The 16059-nt window shown below is 41.8% G+C and overlaps 1 protein-coding gene across 15 annotated transcripts in view; it reads right to left on the minus strand.

Moving 5' to 3' along the window:
• The window catches only part of LRRC7 (leucine rich repeat containing 7), a 433981-nt gene that overhangs the window by 118130 nt on the left and 299792 nt on the right, over window positions 1-16059 (minus strand). The window contains exon 9 of one of the 15 annotated variants that reach the window (XM_054691289.1): window positions 11038-11358. The exons of 12 other annotated variants lie outside the window; for them this stretch is intronic. In XM_054691289.1, coding sequence (XP_054547264.1) covers window positions 11179-11358 — 180 coding nt within the window. In that variant the 3' untranslated portion in view covers window positions 11038-11178. 2 more of the 15 variants (XM_054691290.1, XM_037499536.2) reach the window with 2 other exon arrangements.

Raw genomic sequence — 16059 nt, forward strand, 5'->3', positions numbered from 1 at the left:
GAGTTCCTTTTTCTCCACACCCTCGCCAGCATTTGTTGTTGCTAGTTTTTTTAATATGTGCCATTCTCACTGGTGTAAGATGGTATCTCATGGTAGTTTTGATTTGCATTTCCCTGATGGCAAGTGATGTTGAACATTTTTTCATATGCCTGTTGGCCATTTGCATTTCCTCTTCAGAGAAGTTTCTTTTTAGCTCTTCTGCCCATTTTTTGACTGGATTATTTTCTTTGTTGTTGCTGAGTCTCATCAGCTCTTTGCAGATTTTTGTGATCAGTCCTTTATCATTAGTGTTGGGTGCAAAAATGTTCTCCCAGTTGGTGGGGTTTCTCTTTGTTTTTGTTATTGTCTCTTTTGCTGTGCAGAAGCTCTTTAATTTGATGTAGTCCCAGCTGTTTATCTTTGCCTTCACTATCACTGCTTTGGGTGATGTGTCTGTAAAGATGTCTTTGATGTGCAGATCACGTAGTGTTTCGCCTATATTTCCTTCTATATATTTATGGTTTCAGGTCTTATGTCTAGTTCTTTAATCCATTTTGAGTTGATTTTTGTGTATGGTGTGAGGTAGTGGTCAAGCTTCATTCTTTTGCATGTAGCGACCCAGTTTTCCCAGCACCATTTATTGAACAAACTTTCTTTGCTCCAATGCATAGTCTTTGCTCCTTTGTCAAAGATTAGTTGACCATAAATCTGTGGATTTATTTCTGGATTTTCTATTCGATTCCATTGGTCTGTATGTCTGTCTTGTTCCAATACCATGCAGTTTTGATGATTATGGCTTTGTAGTATAGTTTGAAGTCTGGGAGTGTAATGCCTCCATTCCCTTCTTTTTTTTTTCAGGAGAGCTTTGGCTATTCGGGGTTTTTTGTGATTCCATATGAATTTCATCAATAATTGTTCTATTTCTTTGAAGAATGACATTGAAATTTTGATTGGAATAGCATTGAATCTGTATATTGCTTTTGGAAGGATGGCCATTTTAATAATGTTTATTCTTCCAATCCACGAGCAGGGGATGTCTCTCCATTTCTTTGTGTCTTCTTCTATTTCTTTTAACAGTGTTTTATAGTTTTCTTTGTATAGGTCCTTTACCTCTTTTGTTAGATTTATTCCCAAATATTTGATTTTTTTTGTTTCAATAACAAAAGGGATGGTTTTTTTGATTTCTTCTTCTTCAGATTTATTGTTTGTGTATAGGAAGGCTACTGACTTTTGCGTGTTGATTTTGTATCCTGCCACTTTACTGAACTGATTGATGAGTTGAATTAGCTTTTCTGTGGAGTTTTTGGGGTTCTCTATGTATAATATCATATCGTCTGCAGATAGTGATAGTTTGACTTCTTCTTTTCCTATTTGGATTCCTTGGATGTCTTTCTCTTGTCTTATTGCCCTGGCTAGGACTTCCAGTATTATATTGAAAAGCAGTGGTGAGAGTGGACATCCTTGTCTTGTTCCAGATCTTAATGGAATTGCTTTCAGCTTTTCACCATTGAGAATGATGCTGGCTGTTGGCTTGTCATAGATGGCCTTTATGATGTTGAGGTATGTTCCTTGTATCCCAAGAATTTCAAGGGATTTTATCATGAATGGGTGTTGCACTTTGTCGAAAGCTTTCTCAGCATCTATTGATATTATCATATGGTTTTTATATTTCTTTTTGTTGATGTGTTGGATAACGTTGATTGATTTTCGGATGTTAAACCATCCTTGTGCCCCTGGAATGAATCCTACTTGGTCTTGGTGAATTATCTTATGGATACATTGTTGGATTCTGATGGCTAAAATTTTATTGAGGATTTTTGCATCAGTGTTCATTAGGGAGATTGGCCTGTAGTTTTCCTTTTTAGTGTTGTCCTTGTTTCGTTTTGGTATTAGTGTAATGTTGGCTTCATAGAACGTGTTTGGTATTGTCCCTTCCTTCTCAATTTTTTGGAAGAGTTTGTGAAGGATAGGCACTAATTCGTCTCTGAATGTTTGGTAGAATTCATTTGTAAATCCATCAGGTCCTGGGCTTTTGTTTTTGGGAGGTTTTTGATTACCATTTCAATTTCGCTAATTGTAATTGGTCTGTTTAGGTGTTCTATTTCTTCTTTATCTAGCTTTGGGTGATTGTAGAGTTGTAGGAATTTGTCCATCTCCTCTAGATTATTGAACTTATTTCCATATAACTGTTCATAGTAGTTACTGATTATTCTTTTGATTTCTGCTGTGTCCGTTCTGATTTCTCCTCTTTCATTGATGATCCTGTTTATTTGTGCTTTCTCCCTTTTTTCCTTTGTGAGCCTGGCTAGGGGTTTGTCTATTTTATTGATTTTTTCAAAGAACCAGCTCTTGGTTTCATTGATCTTTTGGATTGTTTTTTTAGTTTCAATTTCATTTATTTCTGCTTTGGTTTTTTATTATTCTTTTCTTCTACTGGTTTTGGGGTTTTTTGTTGTTCTTTTTCTAGATCTTTGAGCTTCGAGATTAGGTTGTTTCTTTGAGTTCTTTCTTGTTTCTTGATGTGAGCTTCTATTGCTATATATTTTCCTCTTATTACTGCTTTTGCTGCATCCCATACATTTAGGATATTGGTGTCCTCCTTGTCGTTCAATTCAAAAAATTTTTTAATTTCTTCTTTGATCTCCTCATTAGTCCAGTGGTCTTCCAGTAGTGTGGTTTTTAATCTCCATGAGGTAGGAAAGTTCCTTGCCTTATTTTTATGGTTTAGTTCTAGTTTGATGCCTTCATGGTCAGAAAAGATGGTTGGTATGATTTCAATCTTGGTGTATCTGTTGATGTTTGTCTTGTGCCCCAGTATGTGATCGATCCTGGAGAATGATCCGTGTGCGCTTGAGAAAAATGTGTACTCCGTTTTTTTGGGGTTTTAGTGTTCTATAGATGTCTGTTAAGCCCAATTGCTCTAGGTCCTTATTTAGAGCTTTGGTTTCTTTACTTATTTTTTGTCTTGTTGATCTATCCATTGTTGATAGTGGTGTGTTGAAGTCTCCCACTACGTATGTGTTTTCTCTGATGTCTGTTTTCAGAGAAGACAACAGTTGTCTGATATATTTTGGTGCTCCTTCGTTTGGTGAGTATATGTTAATGAGTGTTATTTCTTCTTGAAGTATTGTCCCCTTGATCATAATGTAGTGACCATTGGGGTCTCTTTTTATCTTTTTGAGTTGAAATCTTTTATCTGATATAAGTATAGCTGTTCCTGCTTTCTTTTTTGGCCCATTTGCTTGTAGGATTGTTTTCCATCCTTTGACTTTGAGCCTATTTTTATCTTTTGTAGCTAAATGTGTTTCCTGGAGACAGCAAAAGGTTGGGTTTTGTTTCTTAATCCAGGCTGCAACTCTGTGTCTTTTTATTGAAGAGTTTAGTCCATTTACATTTAGAGTTAATATTGATATGTTAACATCTGTATTTGCCATTGTGTTTGTCTTCCTTTGATTTTATTTATTTATTCTTTTAATAACTTTTTTTTTTTTTTTGGCCTTCTTTCATTGTTATTTGTCCCTCTGAGGTTCTGGCTTTAGGACTCCTTGTAGTATTTTTTGGAGTGGGGGTTTAGTTGCAATGAAATTCCGGAGTTTCTGTTTGTCTGGGAAGGTCATATTCTTTCTTCAAAGAGGAAGGAGAGCTTTGCGGGATAGAGTATTCTTGGTTGGCATCTGTTTTCTTGGAGTCTGTTGACTATGTCCCTCCACTCTCTCCTTGCCCGTAGTGTTTCTTCGGAGAAGTCTGATGTCAGCCTGATTGCTTTCCTTTGAATGTTATCTGTTTCTTCCCTCTTGCCAGCTTCATTATTTTTTCCTTGTCCTGGATTCTTGGGAGCTTTACTATTATGTGTCTTGCTGTATTTTTTCTTTCGTCGTGGAAGTTTGGTGTTCTTCTTGCTTCTTGTATATCAATTTTCAGCTCCTTCTTCACATTTGGGAAGTTCTCTTCAATTATCTCTTTGAATATTTTCTCTGTTCCTACTTCTCTCTCCTCTCCTTCTGGTATTCCTATAACTCTTATATTTCCTTTCCTCATGGAGTCAGATAGTTCCCGAAGTCTTTCTTCATTCTTTTTCCTTCGTACTTCTCTTTCCTTTTCTGTTTTGGTTCTTTTTATTTCTGTGTCTTCAAGAGCACTTATTCGTTCTTCCATTTCATCAATTCTGCTTTCATTGCTTTTCCCAGAATTCTTTAGTTCTTCCACTAATTCTTTGATCTCCTGCATTTCTTTTACTTCCCTCTTTAGGGACTCAATTTCATTCTTCTGATCGTTGATTGTTTTTCCCTTATCATTGTTTTCCTTTATGACTTCTGTCAGTTTTTTAATCACGGCAATTTTAAATTCTCTTTCTGGAAGGCTCAGAAGTTCTTCCAAGTTACTGTCGTTGCCATCTGGGGGCTGGTTTTCTTTTTGTGGTGTGCTTTTTCTCTGGAGAGTTGCTAGGTTGCGTGTGGTTCTTCTCCTCCCTACTGTCTGTTTTCTAATTTGCCGTATGCGTTGGGACACTGTGTTGTTGGACTGGCCGGCATCTTGGGTGGGCTTCTCTTCTCCCCTCTGGTTCCTCCTGGAGTCATCTGTCAGTTTCTAGCAGTCTTTATTGGAGAAGGTCCCTGTCCTAAAATGTCGATGTGGGACACACTCCCTGTGCGCCTGGTCTGCCCCGGCGGGTGGGTTCCTGCTCCCCCTCTGGGCTTGGACTGCAGGCCAGAGGGGTCTGGCGTGGGCGAACTTCCCCCGCTCACCTCTGGCTCCTGAGGAAGCCTTCTGCAGGTAGTCTTTACTGAAGAAATGTCCCTGTTCTAAAATGGTGATGTGGGACACACTCCCTGCGCGTCCGGTGTCAGTCACACTCTTCTGCGTGCCTGGTCTGCCCTGGCTGTGGGTGCTCGCTCTCCCTGTGGGCTCAGACTACTTGTTCGGAAGGGGCCGGGTGTGGGCTAACTCCCCAGCTGGCCACTAGCTCCTTCAGGAGCCTGTGCTGTCTACAAGTCGCTAGGTGGCGCCAGAGATCTCTCCTAGAGCCCTTGGGGAGCTGATTTTCCACGCCGTGGGACAGGGAGCAAAGCGGGGATGGTAGGGTACACCTCAACGGCTTTGGGGTGCTGTGTCTGCCTTGTGCCCCACCGTCGTGGGGAACCCACACCCCTAATTTCGTGCCCCGGGTCTCAGTTCCAAAGCCCTCAGTTCCAGGACGCGGGCTGTAGCCCAGTTCAGTGGCGCGGGAAGGGCGCCTTTTGCACAGCTCCCGTGCCTGGGCGCCTGGTTCCTGCTTACTCAGGGAGGGACCTTCACCTCAGTGAGGACCTCTGCGCCTCCCCGCAAGCCTAGGTCGTCTCCCAAGCCTAGGTCGCAGGCGCGGGGACCTGGGCAGCCGCGATCCTGGTCTGCACTTGCTTTTCAAGCGTGCCGAGCGCGCCGCTATCCGCGCAAGCTTACAGGCAGCCCGGGCTGTGTGCGTGTCTCCCGGGGTCTTTGTTCTTCTCTAATGGCGCCCGGAGCCGTTCGCTCACCGCCGCGGCGAATCCTGCAGGGTTCTCCACAGCTCCCGTTCACGGGGTGTGGTGGCTGCAATAGTTCCTTTCCACTCACAGTCCCGCTTGCTGCGTCCGTTTTTCTTGTTGGCCGTTTTGGTTTGTTGTTTCCTCCCCTCTGCCGGTCGGAGAGTGCTGCCTCTGTGGGCGGGGGAGGGGAGCAGGGTTCTGCGCTTCCCTCCCTTCTGGTCCTCTTTTATGGCAACTTTCTTCTTCGGGCAGTTTGCTGGAGTCGTCCGTTAATCTTCCGTGTCCCAGTTCTCACTGGGACCTGCCGCTTTTCCTCCCTATTCACTTTTTTTAATGGGAGATCTTACTCGCAGCGTCTCCTCGCCGCCATGTTGCTCCGCCCCTCTCTATTTGGTTTATTATGTACACCGCTGGCCAGCAGGCAGGCAGGCAGGGGTGGGGGTGGGAGTGGGGGTCTGGGGATGGGGGTGGGTCGGCGGGAGGCAGGTAGGCCTCCCAGCCCCCAGCGAATCTTCATTCTTTCTGGGCTCTCTGGTGGTCTCTCGTGGTCTCGTGCTCTCTCTTCTGCTTCTCTTTCCCGATCTCTTCTGGTCATCTGTTTGCGTGATGCCGCTCTTATGCCCTCATAAGTCCCATCTCAGCACCGGTAAATTCCACCTACCTATGCCCACACCCAACCCCAGGTGCCCGCCATCAGGCATGCATTCAGGACTGCAGGGATCTATCATCAGTCTTGATGGCAGGAGGGCAGAAAAGCCTGACAATTATTTACCCTACACACCCACTCTGCCTTATTAATTTCCAGAGTCTAGCTAAGAGGTTCTTTATCTTCTCCCTTTAAATACCAGTTAAAATATATGCTTATATAGTTGTAATGTGGATCACCCTCTTATAAATTCCTATTGTGGTTATTTATATTTGGATTGAGTCACAAGTGAAATCTTTCTACTTGTAGAAGTTAGCACTCTACAGAACCCAAGCCTGATAAAACAAATGAAGATTCACAGCAATTATAGTCTAATTACTCTGTAAGTGTATTATAAGTTGCTTTTGAAGGGCAATGCTTGTTTTTTAATCACTATGTCCTCTTATCTCCACTGTTGTCAATGTATTTGTACTAGGTAGATTTTTATCATGTATGTGTGCAGTGACCTTACACACAAAACACCCAAGCACATGCAGGCATTATAGTACCATATGATAATAATGTCAGCAAGACCCACTTGCTTGATACCCCTTGTAAGGGCAGGAATGGGCACAGTGCAGGTTTTCTGATCCCATGCAGACCGGGTAAAGGAGGAGTCAGAGTCCTCAGTGGTTTTTGCAGGTCTTTTATTGGGATTTACCCGGTACACAGCAGGCAAGGGTGCTGGGGGCCTGGGAGGCTGGCAGGCCTTCCAGCCCCCAGCAAATCTTCACTCTATCTGGGCTCTCTGGTGTTCTCTCTGCTTCTCTTCTTTTTTCGGCTTCCGTTAGTTCTTGGCTTCTACTGGCGTCCCCGTGAAGCCGCCCTTAAAAGCACAGTCTTAGCCCAGGTGAATCCCATCTACCTATGCCCACACCCTACTCCAGGTGCCCGCCATCAGGCATGCATTCAGGACCGCAAGGATCCATCATCTATCCTGATGGCGGGAGGGCAGAAAAGCCTGACATTTTACCTTACCCTACATCCCTTCACTTACTCATCAAGTAATGATTTGTTGAAATGTAGGGATGCCTGTTATATAAAAGTCACAATGCAGGATTGGAATCCAGTTACTCAAACCCAGTTCCTGCCTTGAAGTAAATGATGACTTAACTTGGGAAATAAAGCATAAAAATAGCTAAAACACAAGGCAGCATATGGGAGAAAAGAATATAGAGAAGTTCGAAGAAAAGGGTGAGAGATTCTGATCAAGGTGGGACACACAGTCATAATGAAACACTGCCTCCCAGCAGCAGGTCACACAGAGGACAGAAGTTGCTATTGCTACCAACATCACTATTGTTTGTGATGACCTTTTCCTGATTTCTCTGAATAAATTATCTGTCCAAGGCCACCTGAGTCCTGTGAGTTGGATTCCTTTTTACCATCCTAGGGAAGTGATTAAGGCCTAAGCTAATAAGTGCATTGTATTCCCCTGGCCACAGAGATTCACTGGAGGGTGAGAATTTGATCCATTCAAAGCAGATAAAAAACAATGGATTTTGACTCGCATGTCTGTGGAAAAACTTTCGTTCTTTTTTTGGTGGGTTCAAAACTGGAAGGGTACTGGGAGCTTCAGGAATAAAAAAGGGGGGTGAGAGTTTTGACTTTAAAAATGAATCTTGTTGGCATCATATTAAGCCACACCTGAAACTAGATTTTTTTGTTTTCTTCCAACAGAAACAATGAAACAAGATACAATCACAGTTCAATAAAAATTAGGACCATAATAGGAAAACCAGTGTATATTATAAAAAATTAGCAGAAAAGAATGAAATTGTATCAATGTTTCATTGGAATATGGTAACTGTGGGTGAGCAGGATACATCTTTGGGCAATCTGGAGGATTTCAGAAATTTCAGGGATTAGTCTCTGAAACCTTTAGTCTGAGATTGCAATGGAACAAAGTATTTTTTCCTGGGAGAAGTTTCAATGCACTTTAGAAAGTGCATTTTGCACTGGAATCAGGGACATGTGTAAGTAAGTGTGGGGGATTATTTTGAGTAGGAAAATAGAACCATTCACTTAGATGATAGGAAACAGGCAGTGAACTACTTTGCCTCTGTGCAAAACTGGGCAAAGATGGAAAACTTAAATCAATTGTAAGAAGCACACTGTGACGAGCAGAGGTTTTGAAGCAGAGGGCTGGGTGGCAATAGGCAAACCAGTGCCACTATCAGTTCTTATTAAAAATCTTCTAGCAATGGGCCTCCCTGGTGGCACAGGTGTTAAGTCTCAGCCCTACCAAGCAATCACCAGCCACTGCAGCATGAGTTCGATCCCCGACCAGGGAACTCACCCAATAGACCTCTCCTGCCTGGCCCACTTCTCCCCTTTAGAACAATTGATAGAGTTGCATACTAGGTAAATTCAACATAACCTTAGATGTATGTAATGAGACAGATTAATATAGAAGCTCTGCCTGAGCATTATCCAGAACAGACTAGATTATGCTGTGGTAACAAATTTACACTGGGATTTCAGTGTGGCTCACTTCTCTCTCCTGCTATATGTCCAAGGGTTTCTGCACCATGATCTTGTATTTCCACCATTTCAAGACTTTCAAAAGAGCTACAGCAAGGAAGAGAAAGTATGGGAAACTAGTTGCTCCTCTTAAAAATCTTGGGCCAGAACTGACAATTATCAATTCTGCTTACAGTTCATTGTCTGGAACCATTTACATGGCCTTGACTTAAGTTCAAGGACAGCTGGGAAATGTAGGAGGGGCTCATGGAAAATTTGAACAGTCCTTCTCCTGCCACACAGGACACTGTGTGAAGAAAATAATGATAAGAATTCATACACTGCATTTCTAGAATGAAATTATCCCTTAATTCAGTAAGTACCTGTTAAACATCTTCCAAGTTCTAGGCACTGCACTAGAATCATGCTTGGTATGGTCTCTATGCTCAAGAAATGCACGGTCTATTTGTGAAGCAAGCATTCAAAGAGCAATTGCATGCTATTAAGGAACACAAAAGAAGGAGACCTGTGTGCCTTAGTCATGACTGAGTCCAGACAAGGACTCATAGCTGAGATGAAAAGGAGTTGGTCAATTGGAGGGAAGACAGGGAAGAGAGGAACATGGCAGTCAGAAACAGTGTTGTGAAATAGTATGATGTGTGGGGACAGGAGGCAGTTTGTTTTCTTGGAGAGTTAAGTTTGGGACAGAGTAGATGTGGTAGGAAGTGAGGTTTTTAAAGCAAGAATGGGGTCTATGAGAGCCTCATGTTTTGTTAGGGAGATAGGACTTTATTGCATGGGTGTAAGGGGCAGGACAGGGCACAAGGCAGGTTTTCTGATCCCATGCAGACCGGGTAAAGGAGGAGTCAGAGTCCTCAGTAGTTTTGCAGGTTTTTTATTGGGGTTCACCAGGCATATGGCAGGCAGGGGTGCTGGCTGGGGGGCTGGGAGGCTGGCAGGCCTCCCAGCCCCCAGCAAGTCTTTACTCTATCTGGGCTCTCTGGCGTTCTCTGCTTCTGCTTCAGCTTCTCCTTCAGGTTCTGCTGCTGCTGCTGGGGCTGTTGGCGTCCCCCCGTGACGCCGCCCTTAAAAAGCACAGTCTTAACTCAGCTGAATCCCATCTACCTATGCCCACACCCTATTCCAGGTGCCCGCCATCAGGCATGCATTCAGGACAAGGATCCATCATCTATCCTGATGGCGGAAGGGCAGAAAAGCCTGATATTTTCTTTACTCTACAGTCCACCCCCTCAGGGTTTTCTGCCATACAGTCTATACATATATACACAATTTTCTAAGCAAACAAACAATGCAGCCATGGCCCACAAAAGCAAATACATCAAATAACAAAATACAACATAACAAAATACAACAGAACACAAATAAGTCCAGGCAGGGCACCAACCAAGTGCAAAAGACAATTATTGGTACCAGCAGATGAGCCACCAAATCTGCTGCCGAAGGCACTGCTCATACGAGGGAGGGGAAATCACACACGGCATCTGCTATAACACACCAGGAGCCGTCAGGCTTCCTGGCCTTCTCTGGCTGTAGTCTCGGCTACAAGGCACACACAGCATCCACCCCCAGGATGCACTAGCTCTGGGATTGGCAATTTTATTCTGTTGGGGGTAATCGCCAACCCTCAGGGTTTCTGTCTGCAGTCGCTCCAACACTTGGCCTTCATGGCCACCCATGCGACTCACAGACCCCTGCTCTCAAGCCAACCCACTGCACAAGCACATGGGTTGGGGATCCAAACTTTGCATTTGGCTTGGGCTCCACCCCAAGCCACATTCCCCACCCATCCCCCAAGGACGGGCTCCTCAGCTCCTCACCCTCACTCAAGAATGAGCAGGGCATCACCCATAGGTGATTTTACGAGACTCACAGGGCTTCAGCATACCCAGGCTGCTTAACAGCCGCTTTAGGGCTTCTCAACTTAGCATCAGTACCAGCTTTTGCCACCTTAGTTGGCTTTTCTCCTCCACCTGGCCACTGGGCATACACAGGCTGCTTTTGGCCATCTAGGCCCACTGGCCACCCCCAGATTCTCAAAAAATAAACATAACCTGCTAAGGTCCTCCGCCTTCTGGCGGGATTGTCAGTCCAAAATCATCAGTTCATCAGTCTATCAGTCCATTGGCCTCTCCCTGCTTCAGCAATGGCCTGCTGCCTCAGGGGTCATTGGCTGGTCCTTTCCGGTGTCGTTGGCTGGTCCTATCCGGTGTCGTTGGCTGGTCCTTTCCGGTGTCGTTGGCTGGTCCTTTCGGGCGTCTCCTTCACGCCAGGTCTCATCCTGTAGCTCGTGGACGTATCCATCTTCTATACCGCCATGGTGCCTCCAGCGTCGTCACAGGCAAAGTCTGTTCTCCTTAGTCCCTCCAGGTCTTCGGAGGGCTCCAATACCCGTCTGCATGGATCTTGCCGACATACGCCAATTGTAAGGGCAGGACATGGGCACAGGTGCAGGTTTTCTGATCCCATGCAAACCGGGTAAAGGAGGAGTCAGAGTCCTCAGTAGTTTTGCAGGTTTTTTATTGGGGTTCACCAGGCATATGGCAGGCAGGGGTGCTGGCTGGGGGGCTGGGAGGCTGGCAGGCCTCCCAGCCCCCAGCAAGTCTTTACTCTATCTGGGCTCTCTGGCGTTCTCTGCTTCTGCTTCAGCTTCTCCTTCAGGTTCTGCTGCTGCTGCTGGGGCTGTTGGCGTCCCCCCGTGACGCCGCCCTTAAAAGCACAGTCTTAACTCAGCTGAATCCCATCTACCTATGCCCACACCCTATTCCAGCTGCCCGCCATCAGGCATGCATTCAGGACAAGGATCCATCATCTATCCTGATGGCGGAAGGGCAGAAAAGCCTGATATTTTCTTTACCCTACAATGGGTGAATGAATAAGTCTTTAAAAAAGACTTATTTATGCATACAAGAACTGGGGTGTAGGCCAGAGGTGTGGGTGTGTGTCAGAGGATTCACCGGAGTGGGGAGCAGAAGAGGTGAATCTACTGAGATACATGACTGAGGGGAGAAGTGGGCCAGGCAGGAGAGGTCTATTGGGTGAGTTCCCTGGTCGGGGATCGAACTCATGCTGCAGTGGCTGGTGATAGCTTGGTAGGGCTGAGACTTAACACCTGTGCCACCAGGGAGGCCCATTGCTAGAAGATTTTTAATAAGAACTGATAGTGGCAGATTGATGTTTCATGTGACTTTATCTTGGTGGTGAGAAAGAAGAGAATAAAAAAATACTTATTAGAGCTAGTTGTGAAAGATAATAATGAAAGAGAAGATTCTGGATTCAGGTGATGTTTAGAAGATGAAAACAGTAGGACCAGTGACTGGCTATGAGGGTGAGAGAGTGGGATCATCCATGCCTCTCAGTTTCCCAGCACATGATGGTTCCAGGAGTGGAGATGCATAGTATTAAGGCAGAGGCAGATATTTGAAAGAAACCACATTCCATTTTGATCATGATTAACTTTAGATTCTTGTGAGATGCAGTAGAGATGCCAAGGAATCAGCTGGCTATTAAAATCTGAGGCTGAGGGAATAGGTCTGAATTGAGGATACAGATTCAGTATTTTCTGGAACTAGAAACCCACTAGAGATGCAGCTGACTTAGAAAGGAACCCTGGGGAACATAAGCACTTAAAGGCTGAAAACAGGAGAGCAACGTACAGGAGAGCTATGAAGGGATGGAGTTCAGGGGAGTAGGAGGTTATTAGAGTTCATCAAATAGAGGTATGTTAAGACCAAGCAAGTTAACAAGAATAATACACACAGGAGACGTGTCAGATGAAATGACACTGAACACCTTACACTCATTTTAGGAAATAGTGCCACATCGGCGAATCCTTGATACTTAGCAGTCTACCTGTTGCAAAAAAATAACAGTAGTGACCCTTAAAGGTCATAAAGATGTATTGCAAAACAGAAATAACTTTTGAATCACAAAAGACACCTTCTGGAAAAAAAAAACACAGCTACTTCTCTTCAGAGTGATCTCCATGTAATTCAGAATTCAAATTCTTTGAAAGCCAATAATTAGTATCTGTTATATAAGATATTCATTCGCCATTAAACTGCATTATGCCCAATTTTGAACAGAAAATAACAGAGAAATTATGCAACATGTCTGCAAATTCAGCTGCATCAAATATGAAATTAAATTATCAAGTGAACATGAAAGTCAGTAAATTATAAGGCAGGTCATTATGCCTTATGTCAGTATGTTAAAATACTTCAGTGTGTATTTAAAAATTGTCAATTTTTAAAAAAATTTTAAATTGTTAAAATTGCCAATTTTTTCTGTGTGAAGGCCATTTTGTCATGTTTTTGGTACTAAGAGTAGCTTGTTAAAGGCAGGCAAGAGCCAAATCAAGACAAGAGTCATTCCTAGTTGAGTTCCAAAGTTACCCTGTCTTCAATTTGCAGCAGTTAGGAAGTTCTAAAAATCACTACTGCATCCCTACCACCTGACCTTATAGATGCTAATAAATATTTGTTAAATGAAAAAAGAAAAAGGTTATCATTGTCAGTGCAAGATTTCAATCATATTGTGCTTTAATTCTCTCACTAGAGAAGTAGAAACCCTTATACACATCCTTCTTTATTACTTCACTTCATAGTAACATTATGTACATCATTAATAGTGGTTGTGTGACACATCATAGACTTTTAAACTGCATTTTTGAGGGATGTAAATGTTTAAAACATTGTTAGAGTTTCACAGGTATTTGAAATTGAATTTGAATTATTACTTATGCATATTTGAAATCAGTTTTAATGTAAGAATTCTGTTATAATTTTTATTATATCTTGAATATTTTTTCCTTTACTTTTGCAATATATTCTAGAATCTACACCAGTTATGCATGCCTTCTTGACTAAGGGTTAAATCAGAACACAAATGGTATTAAGTACTGCTGGATATTTATTACCTTTTTTTTACTCCATCCTACAGAAACATCCTACTCCATCCTTGTAAAATAATTTATAATGTTTTGTATCATCCATCTCTAAACCTGGTTAATCTAACATTTATTATCAAATAAAGATAATAGTAAGAAACAAAACCTAACAAATTTTAGTACTTCCCATTAACAGTATTAGAGTGAATATTGGTATTATTTCTTTTTTAAAACTGAAATATTTTTATTGAGGTAACATTGGCTTACAACACTTTATGTTTTAGAGTGGTATAGATTCACACTGCTTCAAATGTATGTTACCACACCACACCCACCACCAAAGCACCAATAATCCTCCACCATAGCCCACTGGGTCCCCCAATCTTTTGCTCTTTAAGCCCACCCTCCTGATCTGTAGCCTAAGTTCTGCAGTCAGATTTCTAGGGTTTGTTTCGGTTTACTTTTGTCTGTTCCTTTGGGTTTTTTTTTCCTGTATATTTAACATATAAGTGAAATCACAGTATTTGTCTTTCTCCTCTGACTTATTTAGCTTAGCATAATCCTCTCCACTTCCATCATGATGCAAATGGAAACATTTCATTTTTTTAAATAATAAATTTTATTTTTATATTCCCCATACAATTGCAAACCCCCCCATTCTGACCCCAATCCCTCCCCTCCCGCCCCCCACCCCCCAAGAAGTGTCTCTGGTTCATAGTTTTTTGTTGATTTCGATTTTCACTTTCTTATAGTTATTCATTTTCCTGGTCCCTTATTTAAGTTTTCTAGATTCCTGCTATGAGTGAGACCATCCGGTATTTTTCTTTTTCTTTCTGGCTTATTTCGCTGAGCATGATCCCTTCCAGTGCCATCCATGTTGCTGTAAATTGCATGTGTTTATCTTTTTTGAATGATGAGTAATATTCCATGGTATATATGTACCACATTTTCTTGATCCAGTCATCTATTTTTGGGCATTTGGGCTGTTTCCAAAGCTTAGCTATTATAAATAGTGCTGCTATAAACATAGGGGTGCAGGTGTTCTTTGGAATTGATGTTTCTGTGTCCTTTTTTTGTAGTAGTATTTCTCTCTCTCTCTCTCTCTCTCTCTCTCTCTCACTAAATTATCTATCTATATCTATCTATCTATCTATCTATCTATCTATCTATCTATCTATCTATCTATCTAATCTATCTATCTATCAATGATCTATCTATCTATCCAACACCTTGATTCACTCATCTGTTGTTTGACACTTAGGTTGTTTTCAAAACTTCACTAATGCAAACAGTGCTGCAATGAACATAGGAGTCCATATATACCTTTGAATAAGTGTTTTGGTATTCTCTGGGTATATACTTAGCAGTAGAATTGCTGGATTACATGGTAGATCTACTTTTAATGAAGGACATAATATCTATTGATAAATACTCTAACTGGCCACTTTGGAAAATTTAGCAAGTACTAAACATGACTTTTTTTATAACCTTAAGTCCAGGACTCTATGGGATTAGATGCATGTGCATGTGAGGGAGGGAAAACTCAAGAGTATTTTAATATGACCTGTAAAAGATGTAGATATTGCTGAATGGAGAGAGAAGCATGTTTCAGAGGTAAATACTCGGGTAAAAATTTAGTAGTACACAAAGTCAAAGATAAGGCTAAATGAGATGAAGAAAATAATATTACTATATCTGACCAAATACTTTATAATAACTATAGAAGAATAAAACCAATTATTTAGTTGGTTAGATTTTAAAAGTTCAGTGTTTCCATGTGTGTTTAAAGCTCTTTAAAAGTCTCAGCTTCACTTTTCTCTTCACAAATTTTATCATATGAACTATGCTAATAAATTTATATATTTTTATTGGTTTTATATAACAGTAGAGTGAACTATTCACCAGCATATATTAATCTTCCAATATAGTTCTACATCAGTACACCCAAATTATTTTATGGTACTGTGCTGTTTCCTTATTAACCCCCATTCCAGGGCTAATTGATGCTATGCAATTTAGCAAAATTATAATATTTTGCAATCTACAAAGATCAAGGTTATATAATTTGAAATTACATGCTCAGTTGTTTGCTTGTCATTGTAAAAAATTTGGTGTTTTATCAGATAAATTTTTCATTAATTACAAATGTGTAATGAGGTTTGAGGCTGTAACTCAAGCTGATTTGTATTGAATCAACTTTCGATGAAATATTTCCTTTTGTATGTATCTTGCTTAATATTTATAATTCTGGAACTCCCTAAGAGTTGTTTGCGATAATTTCACCTTACCTACCTACCTTTCTTTTCAACCACATTTTCGTGACTCTCTCACAGTTTTTATTACAGTCACTGTTCACATCATATTCCTTCCTGCATGCTCTTCTGCTGAAGATGTCCGTCCTCCTTCTCTTTTCCTTATTAACTTCCACTCATCATTTAGATTTCAATTCCAGATAATTTCTTCAAGGAGAAGCCTTTTGTGGCCAAACTCCATTAGCAACTTCTCCACATTTGTCATGACTG

The sequence above is a fragment of the Talpa occidentalis genome, unplaced genomic scaffold (assembly GCF_014898055.3).
Source record: "Talpa occidentalis isolate TD23 unplaced genomic scaffold, MPIMG_talOcc4v2.1 talOcc4.9, whole genome shotgun sequence".
Taxonomy (NCBI): Eukaryota; Metazoa; Chordata; class Mammalia; order Eulipotyphla; family Talpidae; genus Talpa; species Talpa occidentalis.